Below are 23,250 nucleotides of genomic sequence, written 5' to 3'. Positions count from 1 at the left end.
CCCAAATCCTTGAAGCTTTTGGAATTCGGGAATCCCTGAGATCTCTTGGATCCCCTTTGGAATTCTGAACCCATTGGGTTCATTCCTGAATCCCAAGATTTTTGGGATTCCCAAATCCCTGAGATCTCTTGGATCCCCTTTAGGATTCCCAAATCCCTGAGATCTCTTGGATCCCCTTTGGAATTCCTGAATCCCTGAGATCTCCTGGATCCCTTTTGGGATTCCCAAATCCTTGAGGCTTTTGGAATTCCCGAATCCCTGAGATCTCTTGGATCTGTGGGAACACCACCCAACCCTTCGACTCCCACAAATCCTTCGGGATCCTCCTCCCTCGGATCCCGTTTTCCCGCTCTTCCCAAGCTTCGCTGCATGAGCATTCCGGGGGGCTCCGGCTCCTGCCTCTCCTGGGGAGAGGGATCCAGGGGGTCCCTAAAGCCATAAAATTCCCGCTCGGAGCCGCCGGGATTTTCTAGGACACCGTGGAGAACGAGGAACGGCCGTTGTACTTTAGATTTTAGCAACTTGTGAAATAAAAACAAAAAAAACCCCGGATTTTCATTGGAAAATTCCCGCCTTGGAATTCGGCAGCCGTGTGGTTTTTCTTGGATTTCTCATTCCGGAGGGTCGGGATTTGGATTTTTCGCCACGGGGAGGGGAGGGGTGGGAAATAAAACAAAATCGGGTTGGAATTTTTTCTATCCAAGGCTCTTCTTCCTCAGAGTTCCCGGCTCAGGGAAAAGGTGATTTCCCAAATTTTTCATAATCCAGGGATTCCTGCACCTGCCGTTCCTGCGGAAAACGTGGTAAATCCAAAATCCCCGTGGATTTGGGGTTGGGTTTTATTCTGTGTCTGCTTTGATCCCCATTTTTGGAACCATTCCGTTGCCTCTGGATTCTCCCAGCCAATTATCCCTTTGTTTTGGGATGGGAAAAATGGGAATTGAATTCCCAAAGTTCAGTCCCGGATGGAAAACTGGGAATTTGGGCTGCAAGAGGGGCTGGAATTTTAGGAAATTTAGGGAGACCTTGGGGGGGAAAAGAACCCCAAATTTGGCTCATTTTTCCCTCTCCTTTGGGAAGGAGCGAGAACAGGGCAGGATTTTTTTCCTTGGATTTCTTGTGACTCAAAATATTCCGGAATAAATCCCAAAAAGCTCAGTAATTCCAACGAATCCCAGCAGAAGGATCCGGGATCGATAATTGATCAATAACTGTATCGGGAGGGGGGGGCTTGGAATTGGAATGCCAATAAACAAATGGAGAAACACCTGGATCCGCCTCTCATTCCCAGGATTTTGGGGGTTGGGATGCATCTCGTGGATCACTGGGACAAAGCCGGATCTGCTCCTTCCTCTGCCGAGGTTTCTTCCCGAAAAAAACCAAACCCCGGGAAAAGAAAACGAACAATTCCGGCATTTCTGTGGATTTTCCCTGGAATTTCACGGATGCAGCATCCTCAGAGGCGCATCCCAGGATTCAGACGGAGCACATCCATGAATGCAGACTCCTCTTCATTCCCACCTGGAATTCCTGCTCCCCCACCGGGATACCCCTGGGATTTCCCCTGGCCGTTCCAGGAGAACTCACGGAGCCGCTGGATCTCTTCCCGCTGGGATGAGAACGGGATTTGATGGTGAATCTGACCGAGGACATTCCCAGAAATTTTTTTTCCCCCCAATTCCGGATAAAATCCGAGTTCTTGGAGCGCCTTCAGCAGCCACGGACACGCGGGAATTCCCATGGGATTGTCCCTAATTCCTGCTCCTTGGCCCCAAGGGTGGAATCACGGCTCCGGAGCCGCAGGTTTGGGAAAAGAGGGAAGCAGGGAATGGATCCCGCTCCAGGCAAAGCCCAGCTTGGAAAAACGGGAAAAGGAAGGAGATTTGGGGTTTTCCATGTGCAGCAGGAAATGTGGGATTGATGGGAAATCTTGGATCCGGTCTGAGGGCAGGATGATCCTGAGGAATCAGAGGATCCTGGTGGGTGGGAGGATGATCCCAAGGAATTGATGGATCCCATTGGATGGGAAAGTGATCCCAGAAATTGATGGATCTCGTTGGGTGGGAAGAGAATCCCAAGGAATTGCTGGATCCCGTTGGGTGGGAAGAAGATCCCAAGGAATTGCTGGATCCCGTTGGGTGGGAAGAAGATCCCAAGGAATTGCTGGATCCTGTTGGGTGGGAAGATGATCCCAAGGAATCGATGGATCCCGTTGGCTGGGGGACAATCCCAGGGAATTGATGGATCCCGTTGGGTGGGAAGAAGATCCCAAGGAATCGATGGATCCTGTTGGGTGGGAAGAAGATCCCAAGGAATTGATGGATCCCGTTGGCTGGGGGACAATCCCAGGGAATCGATGGATCCTGTTGGCTGGGGGACAATCCCAGGGAATCGATGGATCCCATTGGGTGGGAAGAAGATCCCAAGGAATCGATGGATCCCGTTGGCTGGGAAGAAGATCCCAAGGAATCGATGGATCCCGTTGGCTGGGGGACAGTCCCAGGGAATCGATGGATCCCGTTGGCTGGGAAGAAGATCCCAAGGAATTGCTGGATCCCGTTGGGTGGGAAGAAGATCCCAAGGAATCGATGGATCCCGTTGGCTGGGAAGAAGATCCCAAGGAATCGATGGATCCCGTTGGCTGGGGGACAATCCCAGGGAATTGCTGGATCCCGCCTGGCTCCGGGCTGTTGATCCATCCCTGTGGGAATGGCCGAAAGCCCCGAGGATGCAGGGTGGGAATAACTCGCGTTCGGCGCCATAAATCCTGGATTCGGAGCTGGAATTGCCGAGGATTTGGGAGGAGGAGGAGGAGGAGGAGGAGGATGGACACGGCCCCTTCCCGGGACACTGCAATCCAACGGGATCCGGGAGCAAGGCGGGAGCGTCCCCCCTTTCCCGTTCCCGCCTGATATTCCAGGATCACCTCGGATCCGAACCCTCCGCCGATCCAAGCGTTGGACGCTCTCCAGGGAGGTTTTCTTTGGCCGCTTCTGACCTTCCACGTTGGAAAATCCCAGATTTTTGGGGAGATCGGGAATTTGGGAACGCGTTGAATTCATTTCCTCGAACGCTTTTCAACCGAGGAAGATCCTTGAGGAAAACTCTGGATCCCCTCCTTGTGGAAAACTGCTGGAAAACGGAACCGACTCCATGGACACGGAGATCCCGAATGCATCCCTTTCCTATGGATTGAGGGCTGGAAGATGGGAATCCTCATCCTGGGTGTCTCCTCCGAACCCTCCAAGGTCACTTTGTTGGGCTGATTTGGGAATTCCTGGGAAAATCCGTGCTGGGAATTCCCAGGTCAGGGTTGTGTTGGGATATGGAGAGACTGGGAATCCGGGATTTGGGAACTGGGAAGAGAAAGGAGGAAGAGGAGGCACTTTGGCCGTCGCATCCGGAGCCGGGAGGGTTCGGATCGCTCCTGGAATCCCGTTCAATTCCCATTTCCCATCGGCTGCGGCCGATCCTTCCCTATGGAAAAGCCAGAGGGGATCCCCAGTTCCCAAGGAGGCTCCAGGGTCCTGTTTGATCCCACAAACGCATCCCAAAAACATCCCATAAAATCCAGCAGGAATTCCCTCAGCTCCTGACTCCTGTCACCTGCTCCAGGTGCAGGGAATAAAGGGAAAAGGGATAAAATCCTTTAAAATCCTGGAAAATCTTTCCAAATTTGAGATTTATTAATATTCCAAAGCCGGATTTCATTCCCGATCCCTGCTCCTGGGCTGGGGAAATGTGGGATTGGCCATCCCAGACTGGAAGAAACCGGGATGGGATGGGAATGGATCCTGGAATCAGCCAAATCCTCTCTAATTCCCAGGCAGATTGGTCGGGAATATTGAGCCGGTGCTGACCAAAACCCTCAATAATTGTTTCCTACGGAATATTTCCACCAGGAATTCCGCTCCCAAGGATGGAGGTTATTCAGGGAATTCGCCAGCTGTGGAATAACGACTTCCCCAGGAATCCCAGGAGGGTTTGGGTCTGGAAAAACCTCCAGGATCATCCAATCCCACCATCCCAGGTTCCTCCAGTGTGGCCTCGGACACTTCCAGGGATGGCACAGCCACAGTTTTCCCGGGAATCCCCTGCTCCAGGCTGGGAGCGGGAGCCCATTCCCGAGTATCCCCACCCCGGGGGGCTCCCACCATCCCCCAAATCCCTAAATCCCGGCGATCCCAGGGATTAGGGCGGGATTAGAGCCGGGACACGGCGACCTCGATCCAGAGCCGGGGCTGGAAAACCCTCCTGGGGCGCAGGGGGCCGGGAATGTTCACCTGGAGATGGGAAAAGCCTCCGGAGGCTCCCGGGGATCCTTTCCCTGCTCCTGGCGGGGCCCTCGGGATTTGGGGGGGGGGCTCAGGTGACCCCAATGTCCCCCCCATTGCGGGCCCCACTCCCAGCATTGCCCCTTTAAGAGGCGGCCCCGCCGCTCACGTGGTGCAGCCACGTGAGTTTCCCGCGCGCGGGAACTGGGCGGGCGGCGCGTCGCAGTGACGTCATCGGGGAGCGCCGCGATGGCGGCGCCGAAGGTGAAGCAGGACATGGCCCCGCCGGGCGGGTACGGCCCCATCGACTACAAGCGGCACCTGCCGCGTCGCGGCCTCTCAGGTGCGCCCGGGGGGAGCGGCGGAGGAGCCGCGGGAGAGGGAGCGGGGCCGTGCGGGCTCTCCGTGGCCGCCGCGCGGGGCCGCGCTGAGCGCCCCCCCCCCGCTCCCCTCAGGGTACAGCCTGTTCGCGCTCGGCATCGGGAGCCTCCTGCTGGGCTACTACACCCTCATCAAGTGGAACCGCGAGCGCAGGTGACGCTCCGAGCCTCCCCGCGGCCATCCCGAGCCCATTCCCGGTTATCCCGGGGATGATCCCCGGCTCTCCCTCCGCCCGGGGCTCCGCTGGGGCTCTGGCACCGGGATGGGCTTTTCCCGGTGCCCCCAGTGCCGCTGGAACCCGCCAGTGCCCCATGGCACTTCCCAGTGCCCCCCGGGACCCCGCAGTGCCCCCGCCTCCCCCCAGGACCTTTCCCGTCCCTTCCCAGTCCCCCCAGTCCCAGTTCACCCCTGGAGCCCCCCCCCGTCCCTTCCCCGTCCCCCCGGTGCTCCCCCGCGCTCCGGATTCCCCCCAAATTTCCCCATCCCCCTCTAGTTCTCCCCTTGCACCCCGGGACCCCCCCAGTCCTTCCCAGTATCCCCCAGACTCCCCCAGTCCTTCCCAGTCCCGTCCAGGGCGCTCCCAGTCGCTCCCAGTGCCGCTGACCCCGCTCCCGGCGCAGGCGGTTGCTGATCGAGGAGCTGGAGGCTCGCATCGCGCTGATGCCGCTGCTGCAGGCGGAGTCCGACCGCAGGTACGGGAACGGGAACTCCTGGGGGGTCTGGGAACCCCCCCTGGGATGGGGAACATCCCTGGGAACTGGGAACATCCTTGGGAACTGGGAACCCCCCCTGGGAACCCCCCCTGGGATGGGGAATATCCCTGGGAACTGGGAACCCCCCCCGGGAACTGGGAACATCCCTGGGAACTGGGAACATCCTTGGGAACTGGGAACCCCCCCTGGGAACCCCCCCTGGGATGGGGAATATCCCTGGGAACTGGGAACGTCCCTGGGAACTGGGATCGTCCCTGGGAACTGGGAACCCCCCCCGGGAACTGGGAACATCCTTGGGAACTGGGAACCCCCCCGGGAACTGGGAACCCCCCCTGGGATGGGGAACATCCCTGAGAACTGGGAACATCCTTGGGAACTGGGAACCCCCCCTGGGAACCCCCCCTGGGATGGGGAACATCCCTGGGAACTGGGAACCCCCCCTGGGATGGGGAACATCCCTGGGAACTGGGATCGTCCCTGGGAACTGGGAACCCCCCCTGGGTACCCCCCCTTGGGATGGGGAACATCCCTGGGAACTGGGAACATCCCTGGGAACTGGGAACCCCCCCCCCCCCGGGAACTGGGAACATCCCTGGGAACTGGGAACCCCCCCCCCCCCTGGGAACTGGGAACATCCCTGGGAACTGGGAACCCCCCTTGGGATGGGGAACATCCCTGGGAACTGGGAGCATCCCTGGGACTGGGAACATCCCTGGGAACTGGGAACCCCCCTTGGGATGGGGAACATCCCTGGGAACTGGGAACCCCCCCCCTGGAACTGGGAACTCCCCCCCCCGGGAACTGGGAACCCCCCCTGGGAACTGGGAACATCCTGGGAACTGGGAACCCCCCCTGGGAGCTGGGAACCCCCCCGGGAGCTGGGAACCCCCCCGGGAGCTGGGAACGTCCCTGGGAACTGGGAACGTCCCTGGGAACTGGGAACCCCCCGTGGGAACTGGGAACATCCCTGGGAACCCCCCCTGGGAACTGGGAACATTCCCTGGGATTGGGAACTCCCCCTGGGACTGGGAACCCCCCCCTGGAATTGGGAACAGCCCTGGGAACCGGGAACCCCCTTTGGGATTGGGACCCCCCTTTTTGGGATTGGGATCCCCCTTTTTGGGATTGGGACCCCCCCTTTCCATGCCCATTCCCGCAGAACTCTCCGGATGCTGCGGGAGAACCTGGAGGAGGAGGCCAAAATCATGAAGGACGTTCCTGGCTGGAAGGTTCGTGATTCCCGCTGGGAAAAGGGGCAGGAGAAAGGGGGGGTGAGCTGCCCCTCTGGGATCCCATGGGATCCATCCACCCCAAGGACTTCGGCTCCACGGGATCCCATGGGATCCAGCTCCATCCCCAGGGATTTGGCTCCATGGGATCCTGGCTTGGACGGTTCCCGTGATTGCCAGTGGGAATATGGGCAGGAGGACACGGGGGCTGCCCCGCTGGGATCCCATGGGATCCATCCCTCCATCCATCCCTCCCTCCCTCCCTCCATCCCTCCCTCCATCCCTCCATCCATCCCTCCCTCCCTCCATCCCTCCATCCATCCCTCCCTCCCTCCATCCCTCCATCCCTCCCTCCATCCCTCCATCCCTCCCTCCCTCCATCCCTCCCTCCCTCCCTCCATCCATCCCTCCCTCCCTCCATCCATCCCTCCATCCCTCCCTCCATCCATCCATCCCTCCATCCCTCCCTCCATCCATCCATCCCTCCATCCATCCCTCTCTCCATCCATCCCTCCCTCCCTCCATCCCTCCCTCCCTCCCTCCATCCATCCATCCCTCCATCCATCCATCCCTCCATCCATCCCTCCCTCCATCCATCCCTCTCTCCATCCATCCCTCCCTCCATCCCTCCCTCCATCCCTCCCTCCATCCCTCCATCCTTCCCTCCCTCCCTCCCTCCCTCCATCCATCCCTCCCTCCCTCCATCCATCCCTCCCTCCCTCCCTCCATCCCTCCCTCCATCCCTCCATCCTTCCCTCCCTCCCTCCCTCCCTCCATCCATCCATCCCTCCATCCATCCATCCCTCCCTCCCTCCCTCCATCCATCCCTCCCTCCCTCCCTCCATCCATCCCTCCCTCCATCCCTCCCTCCATCCCCGTGGATCTGGGATCCCTCCAGGCTGCCAGAACCCCCCTGGGAGCGGGGCTTGGAGGGACGCAGATCCCGCCCCGGGGCGGCTCCTCCCTCACTTCCCAGCGCAGTTCCCGACGCAATTCCCGCTTTTCCAGGTGGGAGAATCCTGCTTCCACACGGATCGCTGGGTGCCCCCGACGCAGGACGAGCTCTACTTCCTGCGGCCCAAGGCCGACCTCAACCGGGAGCGGTTCGGGCTGCAGAACTACGTCTGAAATCCCCGAATCCCACCTTTCCCAGCTTTTTCCCAGGCTTTTCCCCCTTTTCCTGTCGCTTCCCAGGCTGTTTCCCTCATCCCCAGCCTGTTCCAACTCCTGTTCATTAATAATAACTCCTGTTAATAAATAAATAAATAAATGGATTGGGACCCCCCCCCCCCCCCCCTCCCCCTCGGGAATTGAGAACCCTCCTTTGGGGTTGGGAACCTCCTGGGAGCTGGGGATTCCCTCCTCTGGAAATTGGGATTCCCCCCTGGAAATTGGGATCCCCCCCTGTGGGATTGGGAGCCACGTGGATCCTGGACATCCCTGTCCGTCTCTCTGGAATTCGGCAGCTCCCGGGGGGGCTTTCCTGGGAATCCGGGCTGGGAATGCGGGATGGAGGGAGGGGCCGTGTCCTTGTCCCGCTCCCCCGCGTGTCCCCCGCCACCCCCGATCCCAGGGATGCGGATCCCGCTGGAAAAGCGCCGATTTGGGGGGTTTTAACACCAGAATTCCCAAACAATTTTGATCCCTTTCCGCTTCCCGGGGGTGGGAATCGCGGGCAGCATTCCCGGGAGCGGGGCCGGACCGGGAGCGGGGCGGGGGCACCGGAGCCGCCTCCCCGCGGGCGGCACCGCCGAGCGCCGGCCCCGCTCTGGCCGGGGGATCCTCGCCATTCCCGAGGGATCCAGAGCAGCCGGAGCCGCCGGCTCCGGTCCGACCGGAGGCTCCGCGGAGATTCCACCGGATCCGATCCGACCGGAGGCTCCGCGCCGCCGCCGTTCCCACCGGCTCCGGTCCAACCGGAGCCTCCGCGGCGCTCCCGCCGGCTCCGGTCCTGCCCAGGGCTCGGTTCCGCCGCCGCTCCCGTCCCGCTCCCCGCCATGAGCTCCGCGTCCTGCCCCTCCCGGGAGCCGCCCCGGTACCTCAGGTGAGCGCGGGGGTCCCTCCGAGGAGCCCCCCCGGCAGAACCGGCAGCTCCGGCCGGTGCCGCTCAGCCGGGGCCACCCCGGGACGGGCCCCGGTCGCCGGTGCCGGGACCCCGCGGGGGTGGAACGGGACCCCCCCCCCCCCGCTGCCCCGGGAGCCGCCTCGGGTCGGTTCCAGCCCCCCCGCGCTGCTCGCGGAACCCGCGGGCACGGTCCCGGTCCCCACGGGCGTCCCCCGGGGCTGGGGGGGGTCGGTACCCACGGAGCCGCCGTTGCCGGAGCAACCGCATCCCGGGTCTCCATGGCTGCGGCGGGGATGCTCCGGGAGGCGGCGGGAGAGGAGCGGGGGGAGCCGGCGGGACCCCGGGATGGGGACAGCGGGGACAGCGGGGACAGCGGGGACACCCGGCGGGGACTTGGGGGGTCCCGCGGCTGGGCTGTGCCAGGGGTGGGGGCGGCGGAACGGGAACGGGGAATGGGATCGGGATACGGGGCTGGGATGCGGGGCCGGGATGTGGAGAGGTGGACACGGAGCCGGGATAAAGTGTCGGGATGTGGGGCTGGGATGCGGAACTGGGATGCGGGACTGGGATATGGAACCGGGATGGGAAGCTGGGGTGGGAAACTGGGATGTGGAACTGGGATACAGGACCGGGATGCGGGACCGGGATGCGGGACCGGGATGCAGACGGGACACGGAGCGGGGATGCAGAGCCCGGGCTGCGGCTCCTGGGGCTGCGGGGACGCGGGAGGGGACACGGACGGAAGGGACACGGAGGGATCCTCTCCTCTCATCCCTCGGCTCTTCTCCCTCCTCCTCCACCCGGCCACTCCCTGTCCCCTCCGGGAGCCACCAGTAACTGGGCTGGACTGGGCTGAACTGGGCCGGACTGGGAGCAGCGTTGCAGCCCCTCCGGCAAAGCCGAGCTGCGAATCCCGCAGGAAAAGCGGGAAGGGCTGGAGGCGATCCCGGAGCGTTCCGGGGGCGGGGCCGCAGTTCCCGGGGAGCCCCGGCCGTGTCCCCGCCCCGGGGCCGCTGCCAGAGCCGCGGAGCCAGCGCGGGCCGGGCCAGGAGTGTCCCTGCCAGCAGCGATTACGGATAATGGATAATGGATAATGTTCCCCGGGAACGGACGCGGGAATTGTGTCACGCACGTGGCTTTTGTTGGGCGAGGGACAACACAGCTGTGCCGGCCACCCCCGGCCACCCCCGCTCGCCGCGAGAGGGGCTCCGGGCACCGCTCGGTCCTTTCTCACCCCGTCCCCACCCCCGTTTTGTCCCCAGGACCCCCCCGTGTGGGGCTGGGACAGGGCTGGGACTCACTAGAGGGCACCAAAGGATTGAGGACAGGGATGGGATGGGATGGGATGGGATGGGATGCGATGGGATGGGATGGGATGGGATGGGATGCGATGGGATGCGATGGGATGCGATGGGATGGGATGGGATGGGATGGGATGGGATGGGATGGGATGGGATGGGATGGGATTTTTCTGGCAGGTTTATCAGCACAGCCGAGGGATGGGATGTGGGAATGGGGGAACCGGGATCTTGCTGGGGGCCGGGTGGAATGAGCAGGGAGTGCTGCACCCAAGGGGGTTTTGGGCTGGTCCGTGGGGACAGCCTGGATGGGCTGGGACCACCCTACAGCCTGGAACCCAAAACCCAGGACCCCAACCCGGCCCCCTCCACCTCCCCCGTGGCGGTGCCGGGTCCCCTCCCGGTGCTGCCTCTGGGCGGGGTGTGACGGCTCCCCCAGACCGGCGCAGGGCGGGGGCCGGAGCCCCGCAGCTCCGCTCGGTTCCCCCGGTGCCACCGGGATCCCGGCCCCGGCCCGGCTCCCGGGAGGGCTCAGATTCCCTCCCGGCGGCCCCGGCGGGCGCTGGAGGCGGCCCAGGTTCCACCCGCGCAGGTGAAGCCAACAGATGTGAGCAATTATTGTCGCGTCGGGCGCTGCCAGCTCCGGGCTCGGCGGCGGCGGAACAAGCGCGGCTTTGTTCCTTTTTATGTAACCGGGCCCGGGGCCGCCGCCAGGGCCGTGCCGAGCGCGGCTCCAGCCCGGCCCGTGGGGTCACCGTCCCCTCCGTGTGACACTCGTGCGACGCCCGTGCCCGTCCCCACCGCGGGGCCACCGCCCGTGCCCACCCCGCGTCCCCAGCGCGCTCGGCCGGTGTCCCCAAATCCCGTCCCTGGGGGTGGAGCGGGGTCAGAAATCCTCTGGGGGGGGTGTGGGGACAGCTCTGTCCCCTCTGTCCTCACCGGGGACTGTCCCTCCCCAGCAAGGCGGAGGCGGACGCCATGGAGAAGGAGCTGCTGGAGGATTATCGCTTCGGGCGGCAGCAGCTGATCGAGATCTGGGGACACGCCTGTGCCGTGGCTGTCACCAAGGTGAGGCTGGGGACACCCCAGTGGGGCTGGGGACACCTCACCGGGGCTGGGGACACCACACCGGGGCTGGGGACACCGCACGGGGGCTGGGGACACCTCACCGGGGCTGGGGACACCCCAGTGGGGCTGGGGACCCCTCACCGGGGCTGGGGACCCCTCACCGGGGCTGGGGACATCTTACCGGGGCTGGGGACACCGCACCGGGGCTGGGGACACCTCACCGGGGCTGGGGACACCGCACCGGGGCTGGGGACACCCCAGTGGGGCTGGGGACCCCTCACCGGGGCTGGGGACCCCTCACCGGGCCTGGGGACATCTTACCGGGGCTGGGGACACCGCACCGGGGCTGGGGACACCGCACCGGGGCTGGGGTCCCCATGGGGAGGGGGATGCTCAGCCCTTCCTGGGGGGTCAGGGAGGGGGCGATTGGGGTTCCCCAGAGGTCCCCAGGTGTCCCCGTGCCTTGGCCATGCTCTTGTGGCTGGGATCGCCCGGTGCTCGTGCGGGATGTGAGGAGCAGGAGGAGGAGGAGGAGGAGGAGGAGGAGCAGCAGCATCAAGGGCAGCTTTGTGCCTCGGGGTCGAGAGCTCCGCTCCTGCCTCAGCTTTTCCGTCGGCGCTGTCTCTGCCCTCCCGTGCTCCAAGCGCTGCCCGAGGAGGGGAAATATTTTGGTGTTGGAGCTGTGGCAGCATCCCCGACTCCACCTGGGGCTCAGCATCCTCCTCCTCCTCCTCAGGGACACCCCAGCTCCGGTGGTGTCCCCGGGGTGTCCCCGCAGCGTCCCCGCTGTCCTGTGCCCGGTGCCAGGTGGCTCCTGGCCGGCGCCGGGGCAGGGCCAGGGCCGGGCTACCAGGGCCGTGTCCCGCTCCGGGCGCTGGGGATGGGCCTTGGAGCCAGGATCCGTGAGCAGGAAAAAATCCGTCAATGGATAAACAGAGCCTCCCTCCCTCCCTCCCTCCCTCCCCGAGCGGGATCCTGGAATGTGCAGCGTGCGGCCGCCTCCCTGCGGGATGGGGGGGCCGCGGGCACGGCCCCGGCCCGGGCAGCGTCCTCAGCCCGGCCGGGGCATCTCCCTGATCCCACCCGGGGCATCTCCCTGATCCCACCCGGGGCATCTTCCTGATGGTACCATGGGCATCTCCCTGATCCCATCATCCCGATCCTGCACAGAGCATCTTCCCCATCCCACCTTGGGCACTGTTGGCGTTCCACCGTGGGCACCATCCTCATCCCATTGTGGGCATCATCATCCCACCGCTGGAACCATCCTCATCCCAGTACGGGCACCATCCTCATCCCGCTACAGCTCCTGTTCCATCCCGCTCCGGGTGCCCCCCAAGTCCTGCTGCAGATGCCATCCCATCCCATCAATCCCGTCCCATCCTATCCCATCCCATCCCATCAATCCCATCGATCCCATCCCATCCCATCCCATGGATCCCATCCCATCCCATGGATCCCTTCCTATCCCATGGATCTCATCCCATCCCATCAATCCCATCCCATCCCATCCCATCCCATCCCCTCCCATCAATCCCATCCCATCCCTGTCCTGCCCTGGGTGCCACCTCCATCCTGCTCCATGTGCCACCCCCCTGCCCTGTCCCTGGGTGCCGTGTGCCGGTGCCACCGCGCCGCCCCCGTGTCCCCGCAGGCGTTCCCGCTGCCGTCGCTGCCGCGGAAGCAGCCCACGGTGCTCGTGGTGTGCGGGCCGGCGCAGAACGGGGCCATCGGGCTGGTGTGCGCTCGCCACCTCCGCAGCTTTGTGGGTACCCCCCTCCCTGCCCCCCTCACCCTCCTCTTCCTCCTCCTCCCCTTCATCCCGACCAGCCCGGCTCCCACCGCTCCCCTTTGCCCGCAGGATTACGAGCCCACCATCTTCTACCCCAAGCGCTCCCCGGACCCGCTGTACCGCGATTTCACCACGCAGTGCGAGAAGATGGACATCCCCTTCCTGTCCTACCTGCCCACCGAGGTGACCCCCCAAGCCCCGAAACCCTAAAATCCCCCAAATCCCAAAACCCCAACTCCCCCCTCCCCCAGCTCGGAGTTTATCCCTTTTCCTTCCTTCTTTTCCCTCCCCGACTCCCCCAAATCCCCCTCCCCCAGCTCGGAGTTTATCCCTCTTTTCCTTCCCCTTTTCCTCCCTCCCTCGAAATCCCCAAATCCCCAAAATCCCCCTCCCCCAGATCAGAGTTTATCCCTCTTTTCCTTCCCTTTTCCCCCCTCCCCGCCCCATCCCGGCGCTGCTGGGAGCCCGGGGATGCCATGAAATCCAGCGGCGGCCGCCGCCAGCCACCGGCTCTGTTGTTTTTGGAAGCCGCCGGCCCCGGGACGGGAGGAATTTGACCCAAAATCGCTGCCCTGGCCCGAGCCGCGCGTCTCGGCGTGCCGGGCTCTGCTCCGGCACCGCGCCCCGCGGCCCCTCCCTCGCTCCCGCTCCACTTGGGGGGGCTTTTTTTTTTTGGCAAGCCGAGCTCGATCCCGACAGGAGAACGGCATCCCCGGGCTGGGGTGACACGGGGACACCCCCGCGTGTCGCTGTCGCCTCCAGGTGCAGCTCATCAACGACGCCTACAACGCCGTGGTGGACGCGGTGCTGGGAGCCGAGGCCGAGGTGGCCGAGGGGACAGAGCCGTGCGCGGCCATCCTGGCCACCCTCAAGCACATCCGCATCCCCATCGTCAGCCTGGATGTCCCCTCAGGTGCTCCCGGTGTCACTCGGCTTCCCTCCCCCGTCCTTCGCTGCTCCTCCCACGCCGCTGTCACGGCGCCCACGGCGGTGTCACCCCGGGCGCAGCGCCCGGAGCCCCCGCGGTGGCCCTGGCAGAGTGGGGACATCCCCGGAGCACCCCCCCCGTGGCTCCCCCCGAGGAGGGATCGGGGCATCCACGGGAAATAACAAAGTGCCCGGCCCGAGACATGATGTAATTCCCAAACAGCCGCGTGTCTGCTGGCCAGGCCTGGGATTGTCATCACCCGTGTCCCCCCCCCCCCGGGCCCGCGGGAGCAAAACAGGAGCGCCTGGCACGGCCGCGGGTGAATCCCCGCCGGCACAAACCCCGCCCGGGGCCGGGACGGTGGCGGTGCCCCGAGGGGACCCGGTCCCCGTGCCCTCCCCGTGCCCTCCCCGTGCCCTCCCTGTCCCCCCCCACGGCAGCAGCGGGACCCCGGGGTCACCCCTGAGCCGCTCTGTGGGGTCACACGGGGTGGGACGTGTCCCCTGAGGTCATCCCTGAGCCACTCGCTGTGTCCCCTCAGGGTGGGCTGTGCCCCCGGTGCCACCCGTGTCCCCGCAGGGTGGGCTGTGCCCCCGGTGCCACCCGTGTCCGTGTCCCCGCAGGGTGGGCGGCCGAGGCGGGTGGCAGCGGTGGGATCAGCCCCGATGTCCTGGTGTCGCTGGCGGCCCCCAAGGAGTGCGCGCGGCGCTTCCTGGGCCGGCAGCACTTCGTGGCCGGGCGCTTCCTGCCCTACGACGTGCAGAGAAAGTTCGAGCTCAACCCCCCCGAGTACCCCGGCACCGAGTGCGTGGTGGCCCTGTGACCCCCAAATAAAGCTCTGGTGGCCCTGGGACCCCAAAATAAAGCTCTGGTGGCCCTGGGACCCCAAAATAAAGCGGTGGTGGCCCTGGGACCCCCAAATGAAGCGGTGGTGGCTCCTCAGTGGGCGCTGTTTGGGGACGGGGACAGGGGGACCTCGGTGGGGTTTGGTTCGGGGTTTAGTTTGGGGTTTGGTTTGGGGTTTGGTTTGGGGTTTGTGCTGGAACTCGGTTCAAGGCTCGGGGACTCAGCTCGACCCCCCGGGAGGTGTCACCACGCGGCTGTTGGGGACAGAGCCGTGTCACCACCCCTGTCACCCATCCATGGGGACAGTGGCGGCTGTCGGGGTCCCGTGGGGCTGAAATCCCACAAAAACATCGGGAAAGGGACACTGGAGCAGCCGTGGGGGTTGTCACTAACGGTGACGAGCCACCACTGGGCTCTGTCCGCTCTGTCCCAGCAGGGACGGGGTGTCCGTGACCCCGGCCCAGCCCCGGGAGCTGCTCCCGCCCCGGGGGGCTCGGCGCAGCCGGAATGCCGGGAATGCGCCGGGATTTCCGCCGGCCGGGGCTCCTCGTTCATCCCAAATCTCCTCCAGCCCTTCCCAGTCCCTCCAGTGCCTCAAAACCAGGGCGAATTCCCAGGTTTCGGTGATGGGTTTGGGATAAAAAGGGGAAGAGGGAGAATTTGGGGGCGGATTTGGGAGATTTTGGGATGTCCCCAATCTTTGGGAAGAGGGTTCCTCATTTATCCCACATCTCCCCCAGCCCTTCCCAGTCCCTCCAGTGCCCCAAAATCAGGGTGAATCCCCAGATTTTGGTGATGGATTGGGGATACACGAGGCGTGTGGGGGGATTTGCAGGAATTTGGGAGAGAGCTGGGGGGCTCCCAGTCCATCCCAGTCCATCCCAGTCCATCCCAGTATCCTCCAGCCCCTCCCAGTGCCCCTCATGGAGGGTGAATTCCCAGATTTCAATCATGGATAAATGAGGAATATGGGGCGATTTGGGAGAGCTGGGGGACTCCCAGTTCCTCCCAGTCCATCCCAGTCCATCCCAGCACCCTCCAATCCCTCCCAGCACCTCTTCCAGAGGGCGAACTCCCAGATCCCAGCGCCGAATTTGGGACAAAAAAGGGGATTTGAGGAGGGCAGAATTTGAGGGGCGGATTTGGGAAACTCCTCGACATCCCCAACCTTCCCGTGGGGGGGTCCCCACTTTGTCACCGCCCATCCCGGGGGGGGTTTTCCACTTGGGGACCGCGGCCAGGTCACAGCGGGGACACCTCGAGGGGCCGCATCAACTCCTTCATTTCCCTTTTTTCCCATTTCTTTTCCCCCCCTCCCTCCCCGCCGCATTCCCGAGCGCATCCAATTTTAGCAGCTCGACAAAAACAAAACCGCTCCGAGCTCCGCCGGGGCTGGAGCAGCGCGGCCGCCTCGGGGAGGGCTCCGCTCCCTCTTCCCGCTTGACTCCGCTCCAGGAATCGGCTCCCGGAGCTCCAGAGGGGGGACCGGCGCCCTATAAAGGCCGGGCAGCGCCAGCCGCGGCCGCAGTCGCCCCGCGGAGCAGCCATGGCACAGCTGGCACAGCTGGCACAGCTGGCACAGCTGGCGCTGCTGGCGCTGCTGGCGCTGGGAGCCCTGCGCGCTGCCAGGGCCGCAGGTAAGGTGGGGTTTGCCCCGGGGTTTTGGGATTCCCGCTGGGAATGAGCGGGGAAAAGGGGTGGGGATGGGGCTGGGAGAGAGCCCGGGGGTGGTGGCACGGGGTGGTGGCGCGGGGTGGGATGATCCCGCTGGCACCTGCCAAGGGGGAGGTGTGGATGGGGATCAGGGAATTTTGTCCTCTCCTGGATCACCGTGCTGGAGGGACTGGGACTGGGACTGGGACTGGGACTGGGACAGGGATGGGACTGGGATGGGATTGGGACTAGGACTGGGATTGGGACTAGGACTGGGATTGGGATAGAGACTGGGACTGGGACTGGGACTGGGACTGGGACTGGGATTGGGACTGGGACTGGGATTGGGACTAGGACTGGGACAGGGATGGGACTGGGACTGGGACTGGGACTGGGACTAGGACTGGGACTGGGATTGGGACTGGGACAGGGATGGGACTGGGACTGGGACTGGGACTGGGATTGGGACTAGGACTGGGATTGGGATAGAGATTGGGACTGGGATGGGACTGGGACTGGGACTGGGACTGGGACTGGGATGGGATTGGGACTGGGACTGGGACTGGGACTGGGATTGGGACTAGGACTGGGACTGGGATAGAGACTGGGACTGGGATGGGACTGGGACTGGGACTGGGACTGGGACTGGGATTGGGACAGGGACAGGGATGGGACTGGGATTGGGATAGGGACAGGGACAGGGATGGGACTGGGACTGGGACTGGGACTGGGACAGGGATTGCGGCAGGGACGGGGACAGGGACCGGGATGGGACCGGGACCGGGACAGGGACCGGGACCGGGACAGGGACCGGGACCGGGACAGGGACAGGGACGTGTCCCCGCCAGCCCTGGCACCACAGAAGCCCCAGCCGGACCCCGTGGGGTTCACCCAAGGTGCCCAAGGGCAGCGTCCCTGTGGGGCCGAGCCGGGAATGTCCCCGCTCCGGGGACAAATCCCAACCACCTGCGGGACGGAGCTGCCACGGGGGCCGTTGTCCCCTGGGGAGGGGACAGGGGGTGGCAGGGTGGGTCCCCATGGTGGAGGGGTGGTGCCCATGGGGTGGCCGTGGGGTGCCCAGGGTGAGCCAGGCTGCCCTGGGGTGTCACCCGCGGGGGACAGCGGTGTCGCTTCTTCCCGCATCCGTCCCCTCTGGAATTGCTGAATCCCAGTCTCAGTCCCCACGGGAAGAGCTCCCTGGGGTTCCCCTGTGGGACACGGGGACAGCCGTGGGGACACCCCGCACCTGCAAGGACACCCCGGCCGTGGATTCCCACCCCCATTTCCTGTCACCTCCCGCTTTGGGGCTTGGTGCCGTGGCCTCGGCGTGGTGGGGGACGCGTGGCTCCTGTCCTTGTCCCACGCCACCCCTGGGACAGCCGGGAGCTGCCAGGGGATGTTTTCCATGGATATGGGGTGAGCACCAGCCTCGGCCACCCCGTGGGTCACCCCTTGGGCCACCCCTGGCTGCCAGGACACCGCGGCCCATCCCCGGTGACACGGCCAGCCCGGCCTTGGGGACACAATAAATCCCCTGTCCCCCGGATCAGGGGGCTCAGGGCAGGGTGTCCCCACCCCCGCGGGGACACGGCTGGGGAGGGACCCCCTGGATGCCCCGGGAATGTGGCGCTGCCACCTTTGTGTCCCCCAGAGCCGCTGGAGAACGACTTGGAGCCGGGCAAGGGTGGCACGGCCGAGAAACCCTGGAAGGCCACTCCGGACCTGGAGGAGCTGGACCTGGACACGGCAGGTACGGCCACCCCGAGGCCCTGCCGGCCACTGCGTCCCCTCCAGCGTCACATGGGGCCATCCCCCCCCTGTGCCACCCCCATGGGGACCCTCGGTGGTGCCCACCCTGCCGTTCCCATTGCTCCAGGGGCCATTCCCACCCCGTGTCTCTCCCACTGCTCCGCTGGCCATTCCCACCCCATGAGACCCTCGCTGGTGACCCTCCATCCCCTCATTCTCTGGCCTCGCTGTCCCCAAGCTGTCCCCACGCTCAGACCCGGCTCCCTCGCAGGCAGAGGCGCCGAGTGGACGTCGTGGTTCAACATCGACCACCCCGGCGGGGACGGCGACCACGAGAGCCTGGAGGCCATCAGGTTCTACTACGGGGACCGCGTGTGTGCCCGGCCGGTGGCCATCCAGGCCCGCAGCACCGAGTGGGAGCTGCCCGCGGCCCTGGGCCAGGTGGTGCACGCCAGCCCCAAGCGCGGCTTCCTCTGCCTGCACCGCGAGCAGCCGCCCGGCAAGGCCTGCGCCAACTACCACGTGCGCTTCCTGTGCCCGCTGGGTGAGCGACGCCTACCTGGGGGCACCTGGGGGCACCTGGGGGCACCTGGGGGTACCTGGGGGACAGGTGTGTCTCCTCTGATCCCACCCGTGGCACACCCGTGGCACACCCGTGGCACACCTTCATCCCACCTCTATCTCACCTGTGACCCACCTTTGTCACACCCGTGACCCGCCTGAATCCCAGCTGGGGTGCGGGGTGGGGGCGGTGGGTGCCCCATTAACCCCTCGGGTTCCGGCTACGGACCGTGGGCACCCAGTTAACCCCAGTCCACCCTTCCAGAGCACATTTATTGGTCGCACTGGTCCTCGTGGAGCCCCTGCTCGCGCAGCGCCTGCGGCACCCGGGGCACCCAGAGCCGCACCCGACGCTGCCGCAGCGCCCGCAGCCAGAGCCCGCTCAAGGAGCTCAAGTGCCAGGGCAAAGCCAGCGAGCGCCGGCCCTGCAGCGCCGGGCCCTGCCCAGGTAGGGACCCCAAAACCCCGCGGTGCCACCCGCCTGTCCCCTGCGTGCTGCTGGGGAGGGCACACGGGGTGGCCGCGGAGTCGCCGCTAGAGGTACCCGTGGGGTGGTGGTCAGGGGTGGCACCGGGGTGTCACCCTCGGGTGTCGAGGGCCAGGGGTGTCTCCAGGGAGCCTGAATCCCCGTCTCAGATCCCACAGGAGGAGCGGGTGGGAAAAGCCACCTGGTGCCAGCCGGTGCCACCCACCTGCGGCTCCTGTGGCGGGGCTGCGACCCGGGGGTGTGACCGGGCGCGTGGTGCCCGCGGGGGTTTGAGGGACCCGATTCCCACCGGGAATGTCCCCTCAGAGCCCACCTGGACGGAATGGGGCGCTTGGGGTCCCTGTTCCCGCAGCTGCGGCAGCGCCGGGAAGCGCGTCCGGCGCCGGAGCTGCAAACCCGCCAAGAACCCGCCGTGCCCCGGCCGTGCCAGCGAGGTGCAGAAATGTCCCCCTGCGCCCTGCCCAGGTAACACCCTCGGGGACGCGGGGACCCCTCCGCGGTGCCCCCGCTGCCCGCGCGTCCCCTCGGCGGGGGCTCAGCCGCGTCCCCCCGCAGGCTGCCCCGGGCTCACGCTGCAGGGCACCGTGGCCACCGCCGCGGGGTTGGCACTGCCCGACGCCCGCGTGTACCTGGAGGGCCGCCCGCCGCTCCTGCTGGCCCGCAGCGATGCCCAGGGGCGCTTCACGGCCTCGGGGCTGTGCCTGGGGCCCGCCGCCAACCTCAGCGCCCACCGCGACGGCTTCGCCTCGGGGCTGGCACCCATCGTCACCGACGGCTCGGGCGTGGCCGCGGCGCACCTGAGGCTGCGGCGGCTCGGTGAGAGGGCGGCGGTGGGCGGGGGGGCACAGCGCTGGAGGGGCGAGCCCGGGGTGCCCATGGGCTCGCTTGCCCCTTTTGGCCCGCAGAGAAGCCCTACATGGTGCTGCACCCCGCGGCCAAGGTGCGGGAGGCCGGGCAGGACGTGACCTTCTGCTGCAAAGCCGCGGGCACCCCCGCGCCCCAAAAATATTACTGGTGAGGTGGCACTGGGGGCGGAGCGGGGTGGGCACGGGCCGTGGTGGCGGTGTCCCCGCTGAGCCTGTCCCCTGCCGCCGCAGGTACCACAACGGGACGCTGCTGGAGGGGAAGGCGCAGCGCTCCAGCGGCCGCCTGGCGCTGCGGGGGCTGGCACCGGAGCAGGCTGGCACCTACCACTGCAAAGCCAGCTCCGAGGCCGGAGCCATCCGCTCAGCGCCGGCACAGCTCACCGTGCTGGGTGAGCGAGCACGGGGTGGGTGGGGGGGGCTCCTCCGGGGTGGGGAGACCCCCCCCCCTGACCCCTCTAATCCCACCCCTCCGTGCCCCCAGCCCAGGGCCAGCAGAGCTGCAGGGCGGAGCCGGAGCCCAGCCTGGTGGAGCTGCCCAGCGAGTGCCCGCAGGATGCCAGCGGCTCCCGCTACTACAACGTGGGGCGCTGCCCGGCCTCGCCGTGCCCCGGCGGCCCCGCGGAGCCCTCGGGGTGCGGGGAGGAGGCGGGGCGGTGCTGCGGCGTGCGGAGGATGGAGCTGCGGCAGGTGCCGTGCGCCGGCTCGCTGCTGCCCGTCAAGGTGGTGGCCGAGTGCGGCTGCGGGCCCTGTGCCCAGCCCCGGGTGCTGGTGCAGGGCCGGGTGACGGCGGCCGACACCGGGGAGCCGCTGCGCTTCGGCCACATCTTCCTCGGGGGCAAGAAAGTGGGCTTCACCGGCTACCAGGGCTCCTTCACCATCGAGGTGCCGCCGGACACGCAGCGCTTGGTCACTCGCTTCGTGGACGGGCAGCAGCGCTTGGTGGACGCCGTCAAGGTGCTGCCCTTTAACCGGCGCGGCGGGGCCGTGTACCAGGAGGTGAAGATGCTGCGCAAGAAGGAGCCGGTGGAGCTGGACGGTGGCCGGAGCAACGCCATCCCGCTGGGAGAGGCCGGCGGCCGCGAGCCCGTCGGGGAGCTCGTGCTGCCGGCCGGAGCCTTCCTGCGGCCGTCCGGGGAGGTTTTCAACGGCACGGTCAAAGCCAGCGTCACCTTCCTGGACCCCAGGGACATGGGCACGGCCAGTGCAGCGTCCAGCGACCTGAGCTTCGCCAACGCCGACGGGGAGATCGTCCCCCTGCGCACCTACGGGATGTTCGCCGTGGATTTCCGGGAAGGCGACAGCGGCGCGGCGCTGCAGGCGGGGCCGGTGCAGGTGAGGATGGACGCGGGGCAGGTGTGGATGCCGGAGCACCTGCAGAAGATGAAGCTGTGGTCTCTGAACCCCGAGAGCGGCCTGTGGGAGGAGGAGGGGGTGCTGCGGCCGGCCGGGGGTGGCCGGAGGAAGAGGGAGGAGAGGACCTTCCTGGTGGGCAACCTGGAGATCCGCGAGCGGCGCCTCTTCAACCTGGACGTGCCCGAGGATCGCCGCTGCTTCGTCAAGGTCAGGGCCTACAGCAACGAGAAGTTCAACCCCTACGAGCAGCTGGAAGGGGTGGTCATCAGCCTCATCAACCTGGAGCCGCAGCCCGGCTTCCCCAGCAACCCGCGGGCCTGGGGCCGCTTCGACAGCGTGGTCACCGGGGCCAACGGCGCCTGCCTGCCCGCCTTCTGTGACGGCCAGCGCCCCGACGCCTACACGGCCCTGGTCACCGCCACGCTGGGCGGCGAGGAGCTGGAAGCCGTGGCCTCCAGCCCCAAGCTCAACCCCAACGCCGTGGGGGTGGCGCAGCCCTACCTGGGCAAGCTGGGCTACCGCCGCTCGGACCACGAGGACCCGGCGCTGAAGAAGACGGCGTTCCAGATCAACGTGGCCAAGCCCGACCCCAACAACGTGGACGAGAGCAACGGCCCCGTCTACTCCTACCGGAGCCTGCGGGAGTGCGAGGAGGCGCCGGTCAGCGCCAACCACCTGCGCTTCTACCGCGTGGAGGTGGACAAGTACGAGTACAACGTGGTGCCCTTCAAGGAGAGCGACGTCACCTCCTGGACCGGCGATTATTTGGCGTGGTGGCCCAACCCGCAGGAGTTCCGGGCGTGCTACATCAAGGTGCAGCTGGAGGGGCCGCAGGAGTACATGGTGAGGTCGCGCAACGTCGGGGGAAGCCACCCCCGCACGCGGGGACAGCTCTACGGGCTGCGGGACAGCCGGAGCGTGCGGGATCCGCTGCTGGACAACACCTCGGGGGCCTGCGTGGAGTTCAAGTGCGGCGGGATGCTCTTCGACCAGAGCCTGGTGGACAGAACCCTGGTGTCCATCGTGCCGCAGGGCAGCTGTCGCCGCACGGCCATCAACGGCCTCCTGCGGGACTACCTGAGCCGCCACCCGCCGCTGGCCGACAACAACCACACCGGAGCCTTCTCCATGCTGGCCCCGCTGGACCCGCTGGGCCACAACTACGGCATCTACACCGTGACGGACCAGAACCCGCGGCTGGCCAAGGAAATCGCCATCGGCCGCTGCTTCGCGGGCACCTCGGACGGCTTCTCGCGGGAGATGAGGGCGGCCGAGGGCACGGCCGTCACCTTCAGCTGCCAGGAGCGGCCGCCGGGCAGGGAGAGCTTCTTCCAGCGCCTGCTGACCGCTCCGGCCGAGGCGCTGGCCGAGATCCGCAGGGAGATGGGCAGCAGCGAGCTGCGCCGCGCTCCCCCCGAGGTGATGGACTTCGCCTCCGGTGCCCGAGCCCCCGGCCCCACGCCCACCCGCCGGACCCCCAGCAGCCAGCGGAGACCGGGCCGGCTCCGGGGACAGCCCTGAGTCCCCCCCGCTCCCCCTTCCCGGCTTCTGTCCTCCCTTTTCCCCGTCGCTTTTGCTTTTGTAACGCCCGAGGTGGGGGGGGGGGGGGGGGGGGGGGGGACGCGCAGGGGACAGGCGGAGCGGGGGGACAGCGGGGCGGGGGGACAGCGGGGACGTGGGGAGGGGGTCCCGCCACCCCCGCGGTGCTGTCGCTGCCCCCTCTTGGTGCTCAGCCTCCGCCGCGACCCCCGGAGGTGCCGCGGAGGGGATTGAAATAAAAGGAATCAAAGCGGGGGTGGGAGCAAATAGGGGAAGGGGCGGGCATGGGGAGGGGGTCCCGTGCCACCGGGGGCACCCCGGGAGCTGGGGGCACCCATTGCATCCCTGAATCCCACAAAAAAAATCGGGATTTTTTTTTTTTTTTTTTTTTTTTTTGGAGGGGGGGAAACCCCAAGGAGAACGCGGTGCCACCCCCGCGCCGGGAGCC

The 23,250-nt window shown here is 66.1% G+C and overlaps 3 protein-coding genes across 4 annotated transcripts; all 3 read left to right on the top strand.

Moving 5' to 3' along the window:
* Positions 1-4,476: 4,476 nt before the first annotated feature.
* NDUFA13 (NADH:ubiquinone oxidoreductase subunit A13) lies at positions 4,477-7,871 on the top strand. Its single transcript, XM_048288312.1, has 5 exons — positions 4,477-4,617; positions 4,730-4,808; positions 5,276-5,347; positions 6,528-6,597; positions 7,606-7,871. Exons 1-5 carry the CDS (start codon positions 4,524-4,526, stop codon positions 7,723-7,725), a joined length of 435 nt encoding a protein of 144 aa, XP_048144269.1. The 5' UTR covers positions 4,477-4,523; the 3' UTR covers positions 7,726-7,871.
* A 2,214-nt stretch (positions 7,872-10,085) lies between these two features.
* YJEFN3 (YjeF N-terminal domain containing 3) lies at positions 10,086-14,640 on the top strand. Of its 2 annotated transcripts, XM_048288269.1 has the most exons (6): positions 10,095-10,552; positions 10,920-11,028; positions 12,683-12,793; positions 12,890-13,003; positions 13,583-13,733; positions 14,372-14,640. In XM_048288269.1, the coding sequence occupies exons 1-6, from the start codon at positions 10,269-10,271 to the stop codon at positions 14,569-14,571; spliced, it is 969 nt and encodes a 322-aa protein (XP_048144226.1). In that variant the 5' UTR covers positions 10,095-10,268; the 3' UTR covers positions 14,572-14,640. The 2 variants fall into 2 exon arrangements, with proteins under 2 accessions (XP_048144228.1, XP_048144226.1); XM_048288271.1 differs by lacking the exon at positions 12,683-12,793 and having other exon boundaries at positions 10,086-10,552.
* Positions 14,641-15,916: 1,276 nt separating this feature from the next.
* Positions 15,917-22,904, top strand: CILP2 (cartilage intermediate layer protein 2). The gene is made up of 9 exons (XM_048288075.1): positions 15,917-16,231; positions 17,899-17,997; positions 18,268-18,540; positions 18,823-19,005; positions 19,351-19,509; positions 19,600-19,860; positions 19,950-20,058; positions 20,142-20,299; positions 20,392-22,904. Exons 1-9 carry the CDS (start codon positions 16,141-16,143, stop codon positions 22,782-22,784), a joined length of 3,726 nt encoding a protein of 1,241 aa, XP_048144032.1. The 5' UTR covers positions 15,917-16,140; the 3' UTR covers positions 22,785-22,904.
* The last annotated feature ends 346 nt before the right edge of the window (positions 22,905-23,250 follow it).

Source organism: Corvus hawaiiensis, chromosome 28, assembly GCF_020740725.1.
Source record: "Corvus hawaiiensis isolate bCorHaw1 chromosome 28, bCorHaw1.pri.cur, whole genome shotgun sequence".
In the NCBI taxonomy this organism is placed as follows: Eukaryota; Metazoa; Chordata; class Aves; order Passeriformes; family Corvidae; genus Corvus; species Corvus hawaiiensis.
This window is presented reverse-complemented; position numbering and strand designations above follow the sequence as displayed.